The sequence below is a fragment of the Pterocles gutturalis genome, unplaced genomic scaffold (genome assembly GCF_000699245.1).
Source record: "Pterocles gutturalis isolate BGI_N339 unplaced genomic scaffold, ASM69924v1 scaffold41293, whole genome shotgun sequence".
Taxonomy (NCBI): domain Eukaryota; kingdom Metazoa; phylum Chordata; class Aves; order Pterocliformes; family Pteroclidae; genus Pterocles; species Pterocles gutturalis.
In genome coordinates, this window is record NW_010127178.1 from 1 (window position 1) to 21,960 (window position 21,960).

At 44.8% G+C, this 21,960-nt stretch overlaps 1 protein-coding gene across 1 annotated transcript; it reads left to right on the plus strand.

Moving 5' to 3' along the window:
* Window positions 1–1,407: 1,407 nt before the first annotated feature.
* Window positions 1,408–16,613, plus strand: ATP6V0A4 (ATPase, H+ transporting, lysosomal V0 subunit a4; the record flags this gene model as incomplete). Its single annotated transcript, XM_010079198.1, has 13 exons — window positions 1,408–1,501; window positions 2,932–3,144; window positions 3,562–3,712; window positions 4,287–4,426; window positions 4,739–4,896; window positions 5,350–5,443; window positions 7,174–7,292; window positions 8,224–8,440; window positions 10,041–10,148; window positions 12,002–12,136; window positions 13,100–13,217; window positions 15,253–15,424; window positions 16,520–16,613. Coding segments are annotated over 13 exons (1,813 nt in total), but the record flags the coding sequence as incomplete, so codon positions are not given.
* Between the last annotated feature and the right edge of the window lie 5,347 nt (window positions 16,614–21,960).

Below are 21,960 nucleotides of genomic sequence, written 5' to 3' on the forward strand. Positions count from 1 at the left end.
CTAGACAAAGGGATCCTTTTTCTCATGAGGAGATAAGTGGTTTTGGACGTTTCTGGGAGACCAGGCACAACTTTGTAGTATGTAAAAAGCTGTTGTGGATTAACCCCAGCTGGCAATAAGCTGCACAGAAGGCCAACTATGTCCTGGGCTGCATTAAGAAAGGGGAGGCCAGCAGGGAGGGGGAGGTGTTTGTCCCCCTCTACTAGGCTCTTGTGAGGCCCCATCTGGAGTACTGTGTCCAGGCCTGGGGCCCCCAGCACAGGAAAGACGTGGAGATCTTGGAGCAGGTGCAGAGGAGGGCCACAAAGATGATGAGAGGGCTGGAGCATCTACTATGAAGAAAGGTTGAGGGAACTGGGCTTGTTTAGCTTGGAGAAGAGAAGGCTCCAGGGAGACCTCGTTGTGGCCTTCTGGTACTTGCAGAGAACCTATAAACGGGAGGGGGAGTGACTGTTTACAGGGGTTGATAGTGACAGGACCTGGGCGAATGTTTTTAAACTAAGAGAGGGTAGATTTAGATTAGATATTAGGCAGAAATTTTTCACTGTGAGGGTGGTGAGGCACTGGGACATGTTGCCCAGAGAAGCTGTGGATGCCTCATCCCTGGAGGCATTCAAGGCCAGGCTGGATGGGGCCCTGGGCAGGCTGCTCTAGTGGTTTGCAACCCCGCCTGCCCACAGCAGGGGGGTTGAAACTAGATGATCTTTAAAGTCCTTTTCAACCCAGGCCATTCTATGATTCATTCTATGATTCTATGATAAGCACCACGCAGCTGCTCACTCGTTCCTTCCCCCACCTCACTTCCCCATGGGATGGGGAGGAGAAATGGAAAGGGGAAAAAACCAAGCTTGTGAATTGAGATAAGGACAGTTTAATAATTGAAATAATAATAATAATATAACAAAAAGTGGGAGAGAAATAAAACCCAAGAAAAACACAAGTGATGCATCGTGCAACTGCTCACTGACTGGTGACCAATGCCCAGCCTGTCCCCAGGCAGTGATCATCCCTCCCAGCCCACTCCTCTCAGTTTATATACTGATCGTTATATCCTGTGGTATGGAATATCTCTTTGGCTTGCTCAGGTCAGCTGTCCTGCTATGCTCTGTCCCAGCTTCATGTGCACCCACTCCCTCACAGAGCATGGGAAACTGAAAAATCCTTGACTTAGGATAAGCACTACTTAGAAAAAGTAAAACATCAGTGTATTATCAACATTATTCTCATACTAAGGGCAAAATACTGCTCTGTACCAGCTACTAGGAAGAAAATTAACTCTGTCCCAGCTGAAACCAGGACAGAATTATATACTACTGGGTGAGGAATAAAGTCCGATTTCCCCACCTTTGGGCTGAGAAGAGTCAGTCAAATAAATGGTGTTTCTCACTTCTCTCTTACTGAGGCTAGATTTCGTGCCACAGTCTATCCCTGTCCAGAGTCTGCCACCGAGCGCCGAGACATGCTTGATGGAGTCAACACAAGGATCGAGGATTTAAACACAGTAAGTGGCAGTGGCTTTACTGGGATTCAAACCCTGCAAGCAGTACCTGGCCTGTTGTTTGTCCTGTCTGAAACCCTGTAGCCATGGCCAGATCCCAGGCTTTTTTGTGGGACCTGGCTGTGCAGAGCTGGCTGGGGGCTGGGATGAAGCCACCAGCCTGGGAGCAGCCCCCCACCCCCGCTGTTTGCAGAAGCCAGTGCCTGTGCTCTGCTCTGCCCTTTTACAACCCCCAGGAGCTGCTGGGGGGCTCGAAGACTACTTGCTGGTGTTGCTGTGCAGAGGTCAGAAGTTTAGACGTTATCATATGGCGCTACAGGGTGGGATCTAAGGTCATCAGCACACTACAGATATTGTAACCAAATTGCATATTGTCCAAAATGGTTTCTTCTAGCTTTTACAGCATGGTTTCCCTCAGCAGCTTGCAAAGTTGTTCAGTTACAAGCGTAGTGCAGCTACACCAGGCTCAGAGAGGAATTTGAAGATTTATTTTATATCTAAATTAGGTTTTCTTTACTGAGGAAATCTTGGGGCGCTTATCACGCTAGCGATGGAAAGCCAAGGCTGCTATTATAGAAGTCCAGGTCTCCAACCTCTTTGCTCCAACATTTAACCCAGGGCTGAAAACTACAAGTTCAGTTGCTATGGGTGCGCAGTAGCTCGTGTATCCACATACTGCATTTATGGATATATATATATATATATATAATACTGAACTTCACAGCTTTTGGAAGGACTCCTGCCTGTGACATTTGTATTGTCACATATGACAGTCAGTGGGTCCCTAGGCAGAAAGGAATGGAAACCCTGCTGTCACCCCCTCTGTGGATGCCTGTGACTGTCACTCCTGCACACAAGGCTGCTTCCAAACTGACTTTCACTCCTGAGCATTGTGGGCAGCTAGGCTTCTTCCATGCTTGCAGGTCACACAGGTTATCTCCCTAACACGTTATCTCCATCGCTCATTTATGCAGCAGTGCTGTGGTGGGTACATGATGCGTGGAGGTCCCAGCAGGGCCATGAGCTGTAGCTCTAGCAGGGCAGGCTCACCCATGGATGTGTTGTGCCCCAAATTCATGGCACAGAGCTGCCTACAAGAGATGGCAGGATGGGAGTGCATGGTGGATGTTACCAGTCTGTAAGCAATTAGGTAAGAAGCCAGTCCTACAGGTCAGTAACTCCCGATGGTCTCCTCTACACTTACAGAGGCTTGGGGTCATGCAGGGAGAGTCTTTATTGAATAGCATTGTGCACCTGTTGTTGAATGCTCCTGTGTCCAGACTGCACACACTGCCCTCCAGGACACCCCACACATTCACATGCATTGCTCCCTTTCCACAATCCTCTTCCAGCTGCCTTCCCCAAATAACTGCTGAGTAGGCCATGCCACCTGTGCCTTCCTATCTCGAGCACTGCCTGTGCTGTGCTTACAGGTGATAACCCAAACCGAGTCCCACCGCCACAGACTGCTGCATGAGGCAGCAGCCAACTTGTGGTCCTGGGGGATCAAGGTGAAGAAAATCAAGGCCATCTACCACATCCTGAATTGCTGTAACATCGACGTCACCCAGCAGTGCGTCATTGCAGAGATCTGGTTCCCAGTGGCTGATGCTGGCCGAATAAAAAGAGCTCTCCATCAGGGGATGGTAAGAGACCAACATTTTGGGCCCCTGAAGCTGTCACCCAAGTTGCATTGTTTATATGTTGAGCATATGTTCAGACTTCTGTCTGTTACTGTAATGCTGGGCTCTCTTTTCTGTTTTAATTAAAGTTGAGGTTGTTGCATGATTGCTTGGCCTTGGGGAGTTTGAGGTCAGCATTAAATCTTAGCAGGTTTGTGATCGACCCCCAAGAGTGATCAGTGCTGGCAGCTTTCCCTGAACAAATCAATAGCACTGAAAATGGAAATAGCTGGATATTAGGAAGAGTTGAGATGTGACACTCTTGAGCCCAGCTTTCATGTTCCTGCCTGTGCATGTCTGGACACAGACCTTGGTGCTGTGGGACTGATTCCTCTCTGCTAGCCACCCTGATTGTGTCTGTCCTTGTCACTGGGTCTGCAGGAGCGCAGTGGCTCTACGATTGCCCCTATCCTAACCGCCATAAACACCAGGATGGCACCACCCACCTTCAACAGGACCAACAAGTTCACAGCTGGATTTCAGAACATTGTGGATGCATACGGTGTGGGCAACTACAGGGAGATGAACCCAGGTGAGAAACACTCAGCAAACTGCACCTGGCTTGCTAGAGCCAAAGTGAAGCTGTTGAGCTCTGTCACTGTCTTAAAACATGCACTCATTGCTGATTGAGAAATGTGAACCATATTTTCTGCTGGCAAAAAATGGTACTGTTTGGTGCATAGACATCAATTTTCTCAGGCAAAGAATTTGGCTGTCAGTCTTCCATGGCTGATTGCGGCAGGAATAATGAACTACACTAATATAGGATACAAATGGTGAGGCAGCAGCACTAAGGAAAAGACCTAAACTCACAAGGCAAATATAAGTTGACTGTAGCATACTGAGACAAAAAAAAAAGCCAAAAGGACCTGAGAAAAGTGTGAAACTCATCTCAAGGAGAGCACTGAGAAGGAACAGAAACCTAGAGTCTTTTGGTGGTAAAGCTAGTCCTGAACTAGATCTGATTGCCTGGTGAGTAGCGGAGGGATCATGGAGGCTTTAAAGGGCAGCAGCTGTATGGAATGGTCCAGTGGGATGTGCTGCTTCTCTGATGAGGTCTTTTTTGTTTAGGAGGAGCTGAGCTTCTTGTCCTTTCCTTCCTGCAGCTCCGTACACTATCATTACCTTCCCCTTCTTGTTTGCGGTGATGTTTGGGGATTGTGGCCATGGTGCTGTCATGCTAGGCTTTGCGCTCTGGATGGTCATTAATGAAAAGAGCCTTCTTGCCCAGAAAAGCACTAACGAGGTGAGTACGAGGGAGCTGGTGCACCCTGTAAGCACAGGAAAAGGCTTATCATCCCCATTTGATAAATGGGGCATCCAGCTTCCCAAAGGCTGAGTAGAGATCCTTCAAAGATGCTCGTGAGGCAGAGATTTGGCAAGTAACTCCACCTGCTCCTACATGGAGACCTGGATGGGCCCAAGGGACCTGGAGTTTTTCATGAATAATTTTATCCACTTGATTAGTAAAATCATGTCTACAACCTGTTCACTGAGGCCCACCAGGTGATGGGACTGCAGGTACTTTGGTCACTGGCACTGCCTTCTCCCCCTGCAGATCTGGAACACCTTTTTCAGCGGGCGCTACCTGATCCTGCTCATGGCCATATTCTCCATGTACACTGGCTTCATCTACAATGACTGCTTCTCCAAATCTTTCAACATCTTCGGCTCTTCCTGGCATATCATCCCCATGTTTAAAAATAGCACTTGGAAGTAAGTAGCCAAGTGTGGAAAACAATTGAAAACGCACCGAATGGAGCATGTAGGCTTTGAAAGAAAGACACAGTGACTGTCTGTGTGGGGAAGGGAAGAACTCCCTACTGTGGATGCAGTCATGAATGAATCAGAGGCTTTGTCTGACACACACAGACAAACTCACTATTGAAATGGAAATGTAGAGTCCCTAGTAACACACCTGTTTTTTCAGTAACTGATGTGCAGGTGTTTGGGACTGATGCATAGAGAATTATCAGTGTGATGGAGACTGTCACATACACATACGCACACTCATGCATGCACACACACATGCCCAGGATAACAGTTCACAGAAAGGCTGGAGCTGGTGACACGTGTCATGTGGTAGTGTTCAGCACATCTCACATAAAGGTACTGTGGGCTTATATAGTGAGATTAAGCTGCAAAGGCCATTTCACTTTTCTTTTGTAGTAAGGATGTGCTTCTGGACAATGCGGTGCTGCAGTTAGATCCAGCAGTCCCAGGAGTCTACTCTGGAAATCCATATCCATTTGGAATAGATCCGGTAATTAAATTAAATTGCTTGAGGATAATTTATATTTCAATCCTGTTTCTACATATCAAGTACATCAGTAGCTCCCTGCTCTCTCTTCTGAAGCCATGCTCGTCTCTTCTTGCTCTTTGCCTGTTCTTTATGTAGTAGTTGTGATGCTTTTCTTTAGCAATCAAGGATATATATTGCTGACGGTTTTACACAGGCAGCAACAAAATGGTAAACAGGAAAGAACTTTGATTTCTCTGGAGAGTGATCTTGTGCTGCAGTCTCTTCTCTGTCACCAGGCTGTTGGACTGTTTCCTTACTTGAGTACTTAACTCATTCCAGAGCTACCTCACAAGTTTGAGGGCAAAGTCCGAATTTCTATGCAGTGTATTTATCATAGGAAGTGTGAAGTAAATGCCAGTATTACTTAATGGATCCACATTTTCTTCTCTGTGTCCTATCTCCCTTTTCTTGCCATTCTGACCTTATCACTTATTGAAATGCAGTTGTTAACATCAAGCTTTCCTGTTTCAATCTTCGTATCAGCCAATTAACCTCTGACCTACTGGATGCACTCTCATTTCAGTTGGTCACACAAAGAAACACTGGCTTCCCCTGGTTTGCAGAGAGTTTGACCTTGTAGTTTTTAACAAACCTGGCTCTACAGCTCTGTGCAGGACATAGGCAGTGCTGTTCAAGAAGTCATGACAGGAAGCTGAATTTTCTGTACATTGCCCTGACACATCCCTAATTTAGGCTAAAACAGGGTAGGCCCTCTTCCACCCTGTCTGCTGCCTGCTTGGGAGGCTGGGACCCCTGTCTGGGAGGGAGGAATCGCTGAACAAGTGCTGTCAGGGAAGGAGTGGACTGGAAAGCACCAGCCCCCACATGGCCCTCTCTGTGGAAATTATCCGTGTCATCTGCTCAAGAAAGATGGATGTCTCTTTGCGTTGTGCAACTCCTGGCAGGATGGCTAAGGTATAGAAGAGGAAAAGTATGTTGGACAAACGTAAGCTAAAGTTTTGCCTTCCAAATAATCCTGTCTTCCCTCCTTTCTGTGCAGCTACTATACTTAATATCTGAAAAGAGGTATCTACTTACCATCTGTGGGGTCAGAAGACTTTGGGGTCTAGAAAGTTTTAGAAGAAAGGAGAAGGAACCCTGGGAGCTCTGTAGCATAAAAAAAGCAGGACTGAGAAGAGGCAAATGGTTACTGTCCTAACACAACTGAAACTTACTGTAGAGAGGCAGGTGATAATCTGATCTCTGTGGCCAAAGAGCTGGAATGAGAGTTTTTTTTGTTCAAACAAAAAGTTTTAACATTCTCTGCCCTCAGTACTTCTTTGGTGAAGGCGGAACAAATTTCCGTAGCAGCAGGAAGGATTTTCTCATGTCTTTTCACCTCTGCTGAAGGAGATTACTCTAGCCTAAGGGCAAGGAAGGACACTGAAAAGATCTAGGTTCTGCTACCAGCCTTTGCATCGGTTTCTAGAGGACTGAAGCAAAGTCACTACACCATTTTAAATCTCTATTATTTCCTCTGTTAAACAAGGATAATAGTTCATACCTTTTAGATGAGAAGCTTGGCAGAGTGAAAAGCATTATAGGGAACATCTAGATTTCTGTTGCTTGTTATCTTCTTACTAGAATGGGTAGGAGTAAGTTGATGGTGTCAAAGCAACAACTTCCACAAATCCATTATTGAGCAAACACTTGAAAACCTTGTTCTTCTGTCTCTGCTCCTTTTCCCAAAGATCTGGAATGTTGCATCAAACAAGCTGACTTTCCTGAACTCCTACAAAATGAAGATGTCGGTTGTGATAGGGATTGTGCACATGATTTTTGGGGTGATACTCAGTCTCTTCAACCACATGTAAGTATGTTTCACCAAGCCCATTGCTGCAGCACACAAGTCTTCACCTCTAGTGTCCTTCATTCAGAGAAAGCTTCATATCTTGGACCAATGACTTGAATTTTGCGCTTTCCTCAGAGCAAGTAGAAATGCCCTGTACACTGACTGACTCACACCACTGTTGGTACAGTGCTGAGTCCAAAGGCTGGAATGACAGCTATCACATTGCAGATACTGTCTTGGATAAATTCTCTTCTTCACTTTGTCTCTTGCATTCATGATTCTGCAGAAATACTGAAGTAAACTAAATTAAAAATACATAACAGCTCCCACTATTGATAACTTTCGTCTTGAAAGACAAACTCTTTTGGTCTAATCCAAAGCATGCAGAAATCTTGCACAGTGACTGTGAGTGCGTTTCACCTGACTTAGCAGGCCTTTGGTCAGGGTGTGTGTGTCTATACCTCTGCCTCTGTATTTTGCAATAAAAAATAAAAAATTATGTTAGAGTGGAGAGGCTGACACTACTGTCTGGAGGGACTCTCCAAAGCTGGAAGGTGTGTGTTGACCTTCAAGGATGGAAAGTGTTTGCAAATGACAGAGAGGAGGACTGCCCCTACAGAACTGAATCTACACCTGGTATATACACCTCAGCATATAAAGCTTAACTTTGTAAATTAGCCATTTTTTGAAAATTGGCTTTTATTTCAGTGTGATAATCTTTTGAGGTGCTGAGATACTGGTGGGTCAAGTAAAAAAGAATCAGTATGACAAAGCTTTTGTATTTAAATAATGGCTTTCATGATAAAAGCTGCAATTACAGATTTCTTTCTTGGCTAGTGACAGTTGTATGTTTCTAACGTTATTTTCCAAAGACTAAGTAGTGTACAGTACTGCCATACTCGGGTGCAACTTTGTATTAATTGTAGCTATCTTTCCTGATTCTTTCTAGCTACTTCAAGAAATACATAAACATTATCCTTCAGTTCATTCCAGAGATGATTTTTATTCTCTCTCTTTTTGGCTACCTGGTCTTCATGATTATTTTCAAATGGTGTCATTTTGATGTCCACTCATCCCAGAGCGCACCAAGCATCCTCATCCACTTCATCAATATGTTTCTGTTCAATTACGGTGACACTTCAAATGCTCCATTATATCTGCATCAGGTATGGATCAGGCAGCTCAAATCCACTGTAGCTGGTTTTGGATTTGCAGTGGGTGTTGTGGAGAGTGGGCATAAAGATGGGGAAAAAGCTCAGAAGCTCAATTACAGGTACCAGTCACATAAGAGAAGTTTCTTCTTCTAGTATTCATGTTGGTCTTGTAGACAGGTAGGACAGAGAATCTATCAATCAGTGATTCAGAGGAAACCTTGTCATCCTTACAAGAATGATGATATAATTTAAGACAGTTTTGGGGAAAAAACAGAAAGAAGGGTGATCAGAGATGCCAAGCTGGGTATTACAGATGTGATGTTCTGAAGTCTTGGCATGATGCTAGAGAAAAAGCAAGCCTCTCCATTCCTTGATGATTTCTCATTTCTTCTTTGGAAAACTTTAAAATTTTATATTTTCAACTAAAAACCAGAAGTAGCTAGAAGATATTCTGGCACCTTTTTGTCAGAAATATCTCCTTTGGGGAGTTCACTTAAAAAGACCCCACAAAAGTGAAAAAATCTCCCCTAAGAGAAAGCTTAATTTAAAGACATCTCTATTAATTTGCTCAGAACATGGATTATTTTTTCTCTTGCTTGATTTTGCATCAGCAGCATCAATGAAGAATCTACAAGCAAATGCTTCCTCCAGCCACATTTATGCATCTACATTAATACAGTTGCACACTCTGGCACTCCACCATGAGCTCAGTTTTAGGGCTGCTGGTGAGTCAGAGTTAGTAGAGAGCCCGAATCAGTTCCAAGTAACTGCATTAAGGCTTCAGGGAAGTTTGAGAAAACAGTTTTCCCAGCCTTCAAAAAGTTATTAGATAACGTTTTGCTTTGTAACAACCCAAAGCCTTTCCAAGATGGTGATTTTTTTCTCATATTCCTATCTCCCAACCCCACCAGTAATTGTCTGTGGTATCAACCTGGGCAGTCTGAATGCAAAGATTGTATGAAACTGACCGTAAGGTGATCAGAGATCTGAGCCAGTTTTAAAAAAAATGCAAAAGTTGTACTTTGGGTTTTTCTTTGGGTTTTTTTGTTCTGTTTTTTTCTTAAAGTACAAACACTTATGTTAGGACAGCAATAGGGCTGGCATACTGCAACAATAAGACCTTATATTGTGCGGGCAATGTGTTATCAAACCAAAGCTATGGCGATTCAATTCCCTTCTGGAATTGCAAATATAGAGCAAATCCTGGATCCCCTTCCTGGGGAAGACTTGAATGACTTGGCTCTTACTGCAGCATTTCTACTTTGTTCAAAGCAAGGCAGACTAACTGGCTCACCCAGCATCTGGGACATTCACTTGGGACATGAGAGCCACGTTCAAGTCCATAATATTGGGTTTTGGCAAATTAACCCTTTCCAACATAAAAGCCTTTCACCTCTGAGTCTCCAGCCATCTCTCGCTGGCAGTGCTTTTTGGAGCCTTAAGAAGTATACATTTATTTTCATATCCTTTCAAGCAGAAGAGACTCAACTGGTACTGAGAATGTATCTGTTGTATAAAAAAATACCATTTTATAGACTCAGATTTCTAACCATAAATGTAGTTGGCTAAAGGAAGTAAAGTGACTTTTTGCTGCTCTTGTTTTGTCTTTTAGAGAGAAGTGCAGAGTTTCTTGGTCATATTTGCTCTGATTGCTGTTCCCTGGATGCTCCTAATTAAACCTTTCATCCTCCGAGCCAATCACCAGAAAACGCAGCGCATGGTAAGGGATATGGATCAGGCAAGGGAGTTTCAGTACAGCAAAGGCAAAGCTGAAGAGACAGACTCAAAAAACTGTTTGCAGTGATCTAACTCTGCTTTTGTCTGATCCCAGGGTTTCTCCAGTGATTTCAAGCTGTGCTTTATGACTGAGAGCGGGTGTAGGGACATTTGTCTGAGCCACCTTAATGGGAAGCAGGAGCTTTGTTCACAAGGCTGTACCCTATTTGTTGTGAGAGGAGTTGGGCTGACACTGGGCTCTTTCAAGTGTTGTATCCAAAACCAGAGAAGGCTTAGAAAGACTGAAGTGCTGGTACAACCAGGACAGGGCAAAGACCTTGGTTCCCAGTCCACAACCACCACTAACCACAGGTTAGCTGCTCTGTAGGAATGGGGAATCTGCAATACTCCTGGCCTTGGAGAGATCAGCACTGCTTGGAGGAGAAGCTTGATTTAAAAGCTGTTGTCTGCTTTTCAGTGGTGCTTTCTTCCCTAAGTGGTTGCCTTCACATTAACGGAGCCTCCTTCCCATGGGCTCTGTGGTTTGCCCAGATCTTCATCACATAACTGCAGCAGCTGCAGTTTCCTAGTTGTTCGTTAATTCTTTCCTTTGGTATGCTAACAGGACTTTACTTGTCTGTCAGGATTTACTTCTCTTTATATTCAGAGTTAGCGCCTGGAGTAGTACCTTTTATAGGGCACAAATGTTTCCATTTGAAGAAAGAGATGCAGGTTGTGCTGCATGACCTTTTCCAACCCAGTCACTTCTGAGCTATAACTAAAAGCCAGGTCCCTGGGAGACCTTTGCAGCCCTGCCTCTGCACTGTAATTTCTTGTTTTGTCACTCTTCTGGGATCTGGATGAAAGCTTGTCACGGCTGACTCCATCTCCTGCTTTTATGCTAGTAGCATCTGACAGCTTTTCCCCTTCTCCTATTATGCCCCTGTATTTCTGTTCCTAATTTTCATATGTCACTTGTCTGATCCCATCTCACATTTACCTAGATTTATATGTTTGTAACAAAGTCTGTTCTCTATGCTGACATTCAGGTAAAACAAAGATATAGTGGGTGTGACAATGATTACTGCTGCAACAGGAAACAATATGTTACCATGAGATCATGCCTGTGAAACCTGCTGGAGGCTATAAAGAGTGACAGGACAAAACCTGATAGAAGCTGTGAGGTCTATATCTGGTTATGCTGTATAATAGGACTGTTATAGGCATATAATGTAAGGCTATTCTTATGCTGTGATGTCATTTCTGGAGTAAGGATCAGATCAGGTTGTTCAGACCTCTAGAAAACTCTGTAAAGAATTATTATGGAGAGAAGATTGGTTACCATGAGGTTTTTGTCAATTTAAAATTAATCAAGAGATCTGAGTTGTATTTCTGTCTGTATCCCAGGAACTGTGTGACCCTCATGAAGTCACCTGATCCTTTCAGGCTCCATTCCCTTTTCACTTGATGCTAATTGCTTTGATTTGCACCCATCTAATTGATATCATCAGCTTTAATGTGCTTCAGGTTTCTCATTTTCCAGAAGTGATGAATCTTCTTATGATGGGTGTAAAGGGTGTATTGAGAGACTGGAAACTAACTCCAAATTAGTTGGAATCACTGGAAAATGCTCTAGATGGAAAATATTTAAGTATTATTAGCCATTTGGCAGGAGTACTCAGTTTCTGTGGTCCATGATGACTGACTATTTTTGAAATTGTCTTTATGTTCACGATATAGTCCTTCATACGTTACCCATCATGAGGTTATTGATGCAGTTCTATGCCATTGTCTGCCTCATTTTGGTATCAACCTCTACCATGACACAAAAGATGTATTACGTTTTGTTTCTGAAAGATTCAGTCTCAAGTTATCTCAGGAAACCCTGGAGGTGAAAATGAGGTAGATGTCCCAGAGACAAATCACTCCAAGAAAGCTTCCCAGAGAGACCACAGTGGTGGCCATGGAGGACATGAGCATGATGATGAAGAGGTGAGAAAATGTGGGCAGAAAATTATTCAGACAGAGAAAATAGTAGAAGACACGAAGTCAAGCAGAAGGCTTTTGAGGAGTTGCCAGCCCTTCTTTTTGACAAGATACCAAGACACACTGTTGTAACAGTTTGTTTCCAAGCAGAGTAAGCTTTGAATTTTCATAGAATGAATCCCTCTAAATTTTTCCTTTAGTTCTGCCTGATGAGGGCGGGCATTCTTGCACACCTCAAGCTTGTACAAACCTCAAGATTTTCTTTCCCTGGGTGGGTGTTGCACTTCCACACTGGACCCAGAGAAGGTCAAGCCTTCCCTAAGAGTCAGTGAGTGTTCCTTTCTTTAAATTGCAAAGGAGCATTGAAAAGTTGGCAGCCTGCAGTGTTGGCTAGGGAGAAAAGTCTTCCTTTGGCAGATATTGTCAAAGGTTTCTGCAGTAGGCAGCAACACAGTTAAAAAAGTGACAGAAGTGTTTGTAGTAGTTAGAAATACCAACAATATTGAGGGTGAATATGTCTGGCTGTTCCCAGTCACAAGGAATCTTCAGTTTTAGAAGATATGCTTATTCAGTGGCATCTCCCAAAACACATATGCCAATAGGTAGATAGTCTGAAAAAACTCTATTTTATATAAAAATTTCTGTCTCTACAAGAAATCAAAAAGATTGGTAGCAATTGGATTGCCATCTTATTACAGATTTGAGAGTGTAAGACTGGAAGATCAGCTGGGTCCTGAACGTTTGTTTTTTCACTGGAATTGTATTTTTCTGGAGAGAATGCATGGGAAGATCTTAGAGAACTGATAATTTTCAAAGCAGTCTTTTTATCTGGGAACTAGCTATGAGTTGTTCAGGACACATTAAGGAAAAGTGAAGAGTACGAGGAGCCTTTGGTGGAGTGTTGCTCTGTTAACCCGGAAGCCCCGAACTAAGAACTAATAAAATGCATTTGGTTTTATGTTGTTTCAGTTTGATTTTGGAGACACATTTGTCCACCAAGCTATCCATACCATTGAGTACTGCCTTGGCTGCATCTCCAACACAGCATCCTACTTGCGGCTCTGGGCGCTGAGCTTAGCCCATGCACGTGAGTTATTGACTACCTGTTAGTTACCTCACCAGCAGCTCCATGCTGATCACTGCTTCTGTCAGTGTTTGGTTATTGCTCAAATCTCTCCATGAAATCAAAGTTCTCCTTGTGGACTTTCATGTCTCAGAATGTTTTGCTTCAGGTCAGATCAATCCAAGCATTTGTGGTGGCCATCTCAGTTTTCAGTGGTGATCCCTGGCAGCTATATATCAGGCACCTTCTGACTGCATTTACTGGCTGGGGCCTCTTTCCTGTGCTGCTCTGTATCCACCCCTCTGGAATAGTCCTCATGGTGTGTGGCATGGTGGGATGTACAGTCCAAATGGGTAGTCCAGTCCATAGGGGTAAAAGCAGTATGGGAACCATAGCTTTATTTCCCAAGAGGCACTTGCTATAGCCTTAGGATATGCAGATGAATGTCAAAACGACTTGAAACAGTTATTGTGATTTGGTTTGAAAAATAGAAAGAAAAGTTTGGGTTCAAGAACTCCTGTAATTTGTCATTTTCACTGGGATTTTTCCCAGCAACATTTAGTGGAACCTCACATTCGATGAGAAATGTACAGCATGCCAATGTCTTTTGTCTTGATTTAAGATTAAAAAAACCCACTCAAATACTAGGAATTGCCTTAGGCTGGAACTTCAGATTTTCAGTGACTCTAATTTTTCTGAATTTTTTTTAAATTAATATTGCTGTACTGCTTCTGGCTAGAATTTGCACCTGCCCTAAAGAATTGGGCACACATAAAAGAAAAACAAAAGGGGCGCATGCCATGGGTTGACAGGGGTGAGCTGTACTTCTTGGCACAGAAATGAGCTTAGTAGGAGTTGAGTGAAAGCTAATACATATTAGCTTTACAAGGAGGGCAGGTATCTAAAATAAAATAAACCATCTGAAAAGCTTAGCTTGAATCTGAATATGGCTCAAGGACCAATGACTGTCAAAATGGAAGGCTGAACTGGTGGCTGGAGCATCTGGATGGAGAAGAGCTGGGCTAAGTCCTTGCTTTGCCTGTATCACAAGAGGAAATTTGCTCAGTCCTGAGTCTATCCTGTGTGCCTGGGATAGTTAAGTTAGGAATATGTTATTGAGCCAACAGCACACATCAGGTATACCAGTACTGTGACTGCTGATCTAAACCTGTGCAGGAAAAAAAAAATCTTCAAGAGCATGCAAGCAACCTAAATACTAATACAGTCTGCCTTGATAGGACAAGAACAAACAGCCTCAAGTGTCGCCGGGGGAGGTTTAGGCTAGATATAGAAAAAAATTATTCACTGAAAGAGTGATCAGTCATTGGAACAGGCTGCCCAGGGAAGTGGTGGAGTCACCATCCCTGGAGGTGTTCAAGAAACGTGTAGATGTGGTGCTTAGGGACATGGTTTAGTGAGTTAGGTGGTGTGGGCTGATTGTCGGACTTGATGATCCTTGAGGTCTTTTCCAACCTTTATGATTCTATGATTGAGTGGGACCAATCAGTTGTCTTTTTTTTTCCCCACCACAGCTTCTCCATGACACCCTAAGAGAAATGATTTTGAAAACAAATGGGAATTGCATGTCTCCTGTGGGTCTTACCTAGAATCAATCAGTATAACTTGTAACCTAATCTACCCATGTATTGACTGCGTTTATCGATCATGTTCACTGGGATTTAGCAGCAGGCTGTCCTAGAAGGCTTTGTATACTGCCTATCTGCCATATTAAAGAGATGCAAATTAAACTGATTATTGTATCATGCCAGGGTGACAGCAGACTTGGTAGTGTGCTTGCATGGACTTGAGTTGCAAAGCCAAGCCAAAACAGCACCATCAGCTTCCAACACAGTGAAGAGGAGCATTGGAAAAAACCTGCATCCATTTTCCTTCCCTGGTCATCATGGGGACACAGGGTGGCCATACATGACTACTGTCATGTACATTTTATCCTAGGCCAACTCATCTAGCTGGGAAAAATGGGTGAGCTGCTAGACTGTGCGCTGTGTCTGTCCAGGGCTGTTGCTCAGCACTGTTTTTCCTTTATTTCCTTTTGCAGAACTATCAGAGGTCCTTTGGACCATGGTAATGCACAATGGGCTCAGAAACAGCAGCTGGGCAGGACTCATCATCATGTTCATCATCTTCGCAGCATTTGCAGTGCTGACGGTAGCCATCCTGCTTGTCATGGAGGGGCTCTCAGCCTTTCTGCACGCCTTGCGTCTGCACTGGTAGGTGGTGTGGTCTTTGGAAGCTTTTCCCAAAGCAGTATTTGTGAGAGACTGGGCTGTGGAAACAGATGGCCACATCAGCCAGTGTTAGACATGCTGTGCTACTACCTATGCATTAGGACATCAGTCCTCCTTGGCAAATTAAGCGAGGGAGACTCCTCCAAAAGGAGATCAGAGCTCCTTGCTCCATCTCTGAGCTGCTTCCTGGCACGATGGGCCTGTCCTCCTGAGCCTGTGGGGACTGTGGGCACGTGTGGCAAATGGCAACCTGTAGATCGGCCCTGGTAAACATGCAGTGCCACTGAGGCCACCTTGATCCGCATGATAAGACCTGAAGGCACAGCCATAGCATTAGTTGCATATCCCACCCAGGGTTACTGTCAAACAAGCCAGCTGGGGACAGCCTCCTGCAGCAAGAGTTCATCCGGGGCTGCAAAACCTGGCGAAAACCTGGGTTGGCCCTTATGCCATTAGCCCAGGTTGAACTCCAGGCTGTTTCGGCTTTGTGGCAAACCAGTTTCAAGTTACCTCATGCCTGCCTTAGCTAGATGTCAGTCCAGGCAAGGACAGCAGCGTGGATGCACCATCAGGCTACTATGTAAAGCAAGACCAAGGTAACAATTTGCCCCTTACCACCACCATAACTTGGCATCCTGCCTGAGCACCCAAGCTGTGGCCTTTTTCACTGTGTGACGTCCCACCACAAACGCTGCAAAGGCAAACCGTGGTGCAGTTGCTTGTCGTTGTGCAAGGAGAGGGAGATGTCTGTCTCCCACCAGGGTGTGCGACCAGCAGGTGTTTATCCCAGCTCTCAGAGCTATTAGAAGTAGTTGAGCAGGCAGGCAATGTCCTGCCAACTGGCCTCATGAGGAGCGTTTCCAGGCTGACCGATGGAATGTCAAAGCTGAGGCGTCCCAAGTTGCTTCTAGGGCTGCCTGTGTCTCTCTGCTGGCTCCAGAAGGAGCCTGTGTTCCCAGCTCAGAGGCCATCATCTCTCATGGCCTCCCTTTTCCATGGGTGCCACGTTATGGCCTCTTGGCTTGCTGTAGGTCCTGCCTGTAGGCAGCACTGACACCCCGCTCTGCTCCTCCCCAGGGTGGAGTTCCAGAACAAGTTCTACGTGGGAGCTGGGTACAAATTTTGTCCGTTCTCCTTCAAGCACATCATCGATGGCACCGCAGAAGAGTGAAGCCAGTGCATCGCTGCTTCGCTCTGCAGACCAGGCTCTATTCTCTTCTGGTTGGTCACCCACAGAGTGGAGTATATGGGATGAAACAGAATGTGATGTGGCCCTTGAAAGAAAGGCACCTGTAAATGAAAATGTCCTAGCTGCATTCCCATATACTGCTGTATGAGCTGAGAGCTGATATTACATCAGCCAGGCTGGCTGGACCCTTGGCTGAGTGTCTCCACTGGTGTCTTTGTCAAGTACCTGGTTTTCAGCATTTGATTGGGTCAGCTGCCTACCACTTGGCTGAAAAGAGGAGATGCAGCTTTTGAATTAAATTGGTTATTAATAATCAATTCGCATGTGTTTTGCTCCATTTACTGCCTTGTCTTTGTGGAATATTTCTTTCCAAGGAAAATATGTTTCAGCTGTTGTTTCAAGCTGTGGTTGATCATATGACAACGATTAAGTTCTTTATAAGATTGCAGCCCTTCATTTAGCACACAATGCAAACCAGCTCAAAGACAGATCATATTGCAGGCTTGCAATTTTCTACATGCTTTACTACAAAAACCCTCTTTTTATCTCATTTGCTCCAGGGCTTGACAGCGCTGGATTATAGATGTTTGCACACTTCATCACTTAACAGAAGTGTTAGTTTCGAGATGTGTAAACAAAAGAGTGCCCCAGTTTCCACATTGGCAGCCAATTTATTTCTCTCTGTTGACTTGTTTCTCACTGGAGTCTTAAGATTACTCCACCTGTGCTGTATTTTTCAAGATGGGTTGTTAAAGCAGACTGTGTAGAAATGCTAATACCCAATGAACAGAAAGAAAAGAGGAATCAAAACAGTTGAGATGAATTTGCAGATCTTTCCTAAATATTAATTAATTACTAATCTTTCAAATTGAATAGAATTATTCATGACAGGCTACTTTTTTTTCAAGCATAGAGGATGTAAAATGCCCCCACAAATTTGGAGGTGAGTGTTTCCTTCCATGGAGTGTGACCAAACAAGCCTCCTTTTTAAACTTTGCACCCCTGATATGCAGCTCCACCAAAGTAACTCACCTGGGAGTGTTTCCAGCAGGACACCCAGTGCAATAGTCATCATGGACTGTGAGTCTGCAGCAGTCAGGCTTGAGAGCCACCTTCCTGCTATAGTGACTGGGGAGAAAATACAGCCCAGGCAAAGCAGTTGTTCCAGTTCTTGCTTTGTGGTGCCAAGAAGCCATACTGACATTGGACACTGGTTACCGTCAGGAGTCAGGAGCCTTTTTCCCTTTTAACAACGGCTTTCGTTTGGAGCTGCGGCTGGAGCTGAGAAGAGGTGGGTCCATGACCCACACGTGGCCTTGTGCCACAGGTTCTTTGGGCATGGGTAACCTACAGTAAAGACAAAAAACACATGGATGTGAGTGTAGCTGGTGTCACAGTCACTCAGCATATGCACATCACCTTTATTTCTTCCTTCCAGACTATTTTGTTTATTCCTATTTAGAAGAAAAGCTATCTTGAAGCAAGAAAGGCCAAACTAGTTTGATGCATTACCAAATGCAGAGAAAACAATTTTCTTTATGAAACAGTGGGTGGATTTTCTTCACAAACACATATTTTATCTTCATTGCACCCTCCCATATGATTGCAATGTAACCGAGAAGGTGATTACCTGAAACAGAATATCTGCTCCTTGTAGAGCTTCTTGGTATTTCACTTTTTGGCTGAGGTTTACATTTTAAGCAGGAAATGTTATCCTGAGAATACTGCAGGTGACAAGACGGTCTGTTGTTTGCTGTACCAAACAGCGATTCCAACATTTGGCTTAATTCGGAATTAATCTCTCCCTTTCTGTGTGCAACTGAACAACGCAGTAGAGCCTGTGGCTTGCTTGAACATTTGTGATACGGGAATGGCGCTTCCCCACTCCCCAAGAGGACTAAGCCCACTTGTAATCAGGGAGCACTGAGAAGAAATCCTGCTGATAGGCAACATTGTTCTTATGCACTTTGAGGAGAGAGCCCTGACTTTCATCTGGGTTGTTTTAAAGACTTCTTTAAAAACCCAGAAATGTTTCAGATAGTGCCTTTTTTTTTTTAAGGTTTTCCTGTGGAAGATAAGGGGGGTTTTGGAGCAGGGCAGTGACTGCTGATGCTGTGAATGTGGCCACCAGATGTGGTCAGATCCAGCAGAGACCACTGTTACAAGTATACCTTGGTACAACACCCCAGTGTCTTTATCTGGAATTTACCCATTGCTGGAGGAGGTGTGACTTACAATTACCTGACTGGGAACTCTTCCCAAGTCAGGACCTCAGCATGCCCCTCCGAGGCAGGCTTGGAATCAGTGCCTAGAGAGGAATGGGTGCTTCTGGATCCAAAGCTCATCCCATTGCTAGGAAGGTGTTTGTTTCTGAGAGCTGGTGATAGGAGTTAAATCACTTTGTAGGAAATTAATATAAAAAAACACAGTGAATGACCATGTAGGAAGGGAAAGGAATAACAAGGTCAATCAAACTGGTTTCAGTCACTTGAACTCATTCTCTCCTGGATTTTTTATTCCTTCTCATGAGAGCCGTTGCTATGTGTGGCCAGGCCCTCCCACCAGGATGACTTTGGTGATGTGGAAGATGAGGAAAGCCAGGTATTGAGTTCTTGTCCAGTCTCTCAGGTCCTCTGGACTGGTGATGATGAACTGGTTTTTGAACTGAGCTTTCATAAACTTCAAGAGTTAACAGTTCATTGAAGCCCGTCCTCTGGCTCCTGCAGCAAACAGCACTTTCTTCAGTGTTTACAAAATATGAAAGCTCTCCATCATGTCCTTGGCCACCATGGAGACCTTTCTTCTTGCCCTCACTCTTTTGTTTCTCCTGGAGCTTTCACACATGTAAACATTTCCATTCATGCTTCACTCAGGCCAGTATTTTAGTTATTTCCATGGCAAATAACTAAAATATCAAGAGATGGTTAAAAAAATGTAACAGAAATAGTATCCCTTTGTTCAATCCCAAACACCTGGGCTGAAAGCACATCTCTGTGGCTGAGAATTTCACTGGTATTTTGTTTTTTTTTTTTTTTTATTCTGTGCTGGGAAGCTGGAATGCTGAAACATCTGCACCCTCCTGTGATTGCACGCACACTGAGTTTTTACAATGAAAACATAATGGTATGGATCTGGCAGCCTGGATCACGCATCTGATTCAGCAGATGCCAATAAAGACTGTAGCTGAATATTAGATATTATTAAGAAGAAGATGTAAAATAAGGCTGTGAAATAGCATAGGTTGGCTGGTAAGGAACGTCTTCCTGATGCTTGGAAGCATGAGATTCGGTGTGGGAGTTACATGCTTTGATAAAACTATTGCAGCATTACTGCCAGTTCAGTGTATGTATTTCAGAACAAAAGGATTTTGGGAACCCTCATGAGAGAGACAAAAAAACCATCCCAGCATCTTTGCTGGCCTTCATCAATGCCAACACAGTTGAGCAGTACACTCCTAGTCAAGAGCACATACCTATTGTAGCTTGGATTCACTGGCCAACACAACCTGTAGCACTGAGATTTGCTGCACAGTAAGGTCAGGATTGCTGTGGGAGTTTAAGCCACGAATGCTCCCTGCAGTTTGATACTTGGTCGGGAAATTTAGGAAGATGAAACGGATGAACAGGCCTCAAAATTTTCCATGGTACTGGCATGTGAGTTGGCTTCACCTGACCTAAGAGGCCCTGGTGGCTGCAGTGCCTGGGCACTGCTCATGGCTTTGCAGGGGCTGCCAAAGGCACCTTCCATGGGCACTGGCACTGCAGGACCTGCCTCAAAACCTGTCAGCCAAAATCGTGCTGGTGTTGCAATAGGAATGTCACCCCAGAACCCTCCCTCCATCTCCCTGGGGTCGTCACCACAAGAAGGGATGGGCAAGCACCATCACCTGTGGTAGGCAGCCCCTGTGGAGGACCTGTAGGTGCCATGGGACCAGCACAGGTCAGCACTGGGGCACCCCGCCTGCAGCACTGACTGGATGGCGGATGTGGGTGGAGAGGAACTCGCCTGTGCCCAGCAAGGAGGAAACCTGACTCCTGGGAGCTGGATCCCAAACCCACGCGCCACCAATACTGTAAAAAGAAAATAACAGAAGGGAAAGAAACAATCAGAAAAGAAAAAAGGTCTGCTCCTCCATGCCTGAGACACTGCAGAGGTAAGAAAGCTTCACTCAAAAAAAAAGAGAAAAAATATTTAATCAAGCCTTGGCTTAATAGTGGGGGTGTCTGATCATTCGTATATCACGTGCAGAAGGTCTCTGACTTTTCTGACAGAATTCCCAGCTGGTTTCATGCGCAGCATTGCATATTGTGTGCCTTTCATGGCCTTGCAGCCCTCCAGTGTGGGGTCACGGCATCCTTCTGTTGGGACCCAGCAGCAGTTTCACTGTGCTCTATGTTGCTCGCTTTGGGTGAAGGATCGTTATTTTCCCTGCCAGCAGCAGCTTTGTCACTGCTGTTCTTTTGGCTCATGTAATTGGCATTTGGTATATCCAGCAGGGCTTACAAATAGCGGGAAATGTGTGACTCCCTGAAGAGGTGTAACAAACACTAGCTGCTCCACCAAGGCAAACAGGGCTGCAGAGTTTTGAGATGAGCAGACTGTGGGTTTGGTAGGAACCGTTAGGAAGTTTACTGAAGTGTTGCATCTAAATCTCTGTCTTTTGGACATAAATGGTAGAGCAGAGTGTACAGTGCCAGGAACTTACCTGAACAGTGGCTTCTTGTCTGCTTATGGATGAGTGAATTTTGCTCCAGCTGCCCCAATACCTGGACAGAAGGGGATGCAGGTGCCTGTACAGATTTCTGGTGTTATTTGAGATGCTAGAGAAGTTATCCCACCTGCCCACCCAATGCTATTTGAGAGCAGTGTGGGTGTCCCACAGGTGTCATCCTGATGCCTCTGGGGTGTCTTGGCTACTGTGGGGTGTTAGAGGTGGCACTGCACCCTTCTGCTTGAGCACCTGAGCCTCATCGGGGGTTCTGTACAGCAAGGCCAGGTATTGGGGTTTCCTTCCCTTTTCTGGAAGAGCTGCAGCACTTCCCAGAATGGTGGCATGTGACCCAGAATCAGTGAGCACCAGTGAAATGCTCCAGTGCCTTTCAGCAAAAATTTGCAGAGTATCCCAGCATCAGGATGGGTGGGCCAGGCCCAGGGCTTGATCCTTGTCCTGCCCCAGGACAGAGGGCTTGCCAGAGCCCTGGGCTGTGCCCACCGCTGGCTTTGGAGGAGAGTGGCTGTTTAGCCAGCCCCAGGCATGATGTGGCAACTTAGGGCAGAATGTGTTTGCAGGTCCCTCCCTAATCATGAAGGAACAGCAAAGGAGAAAAAC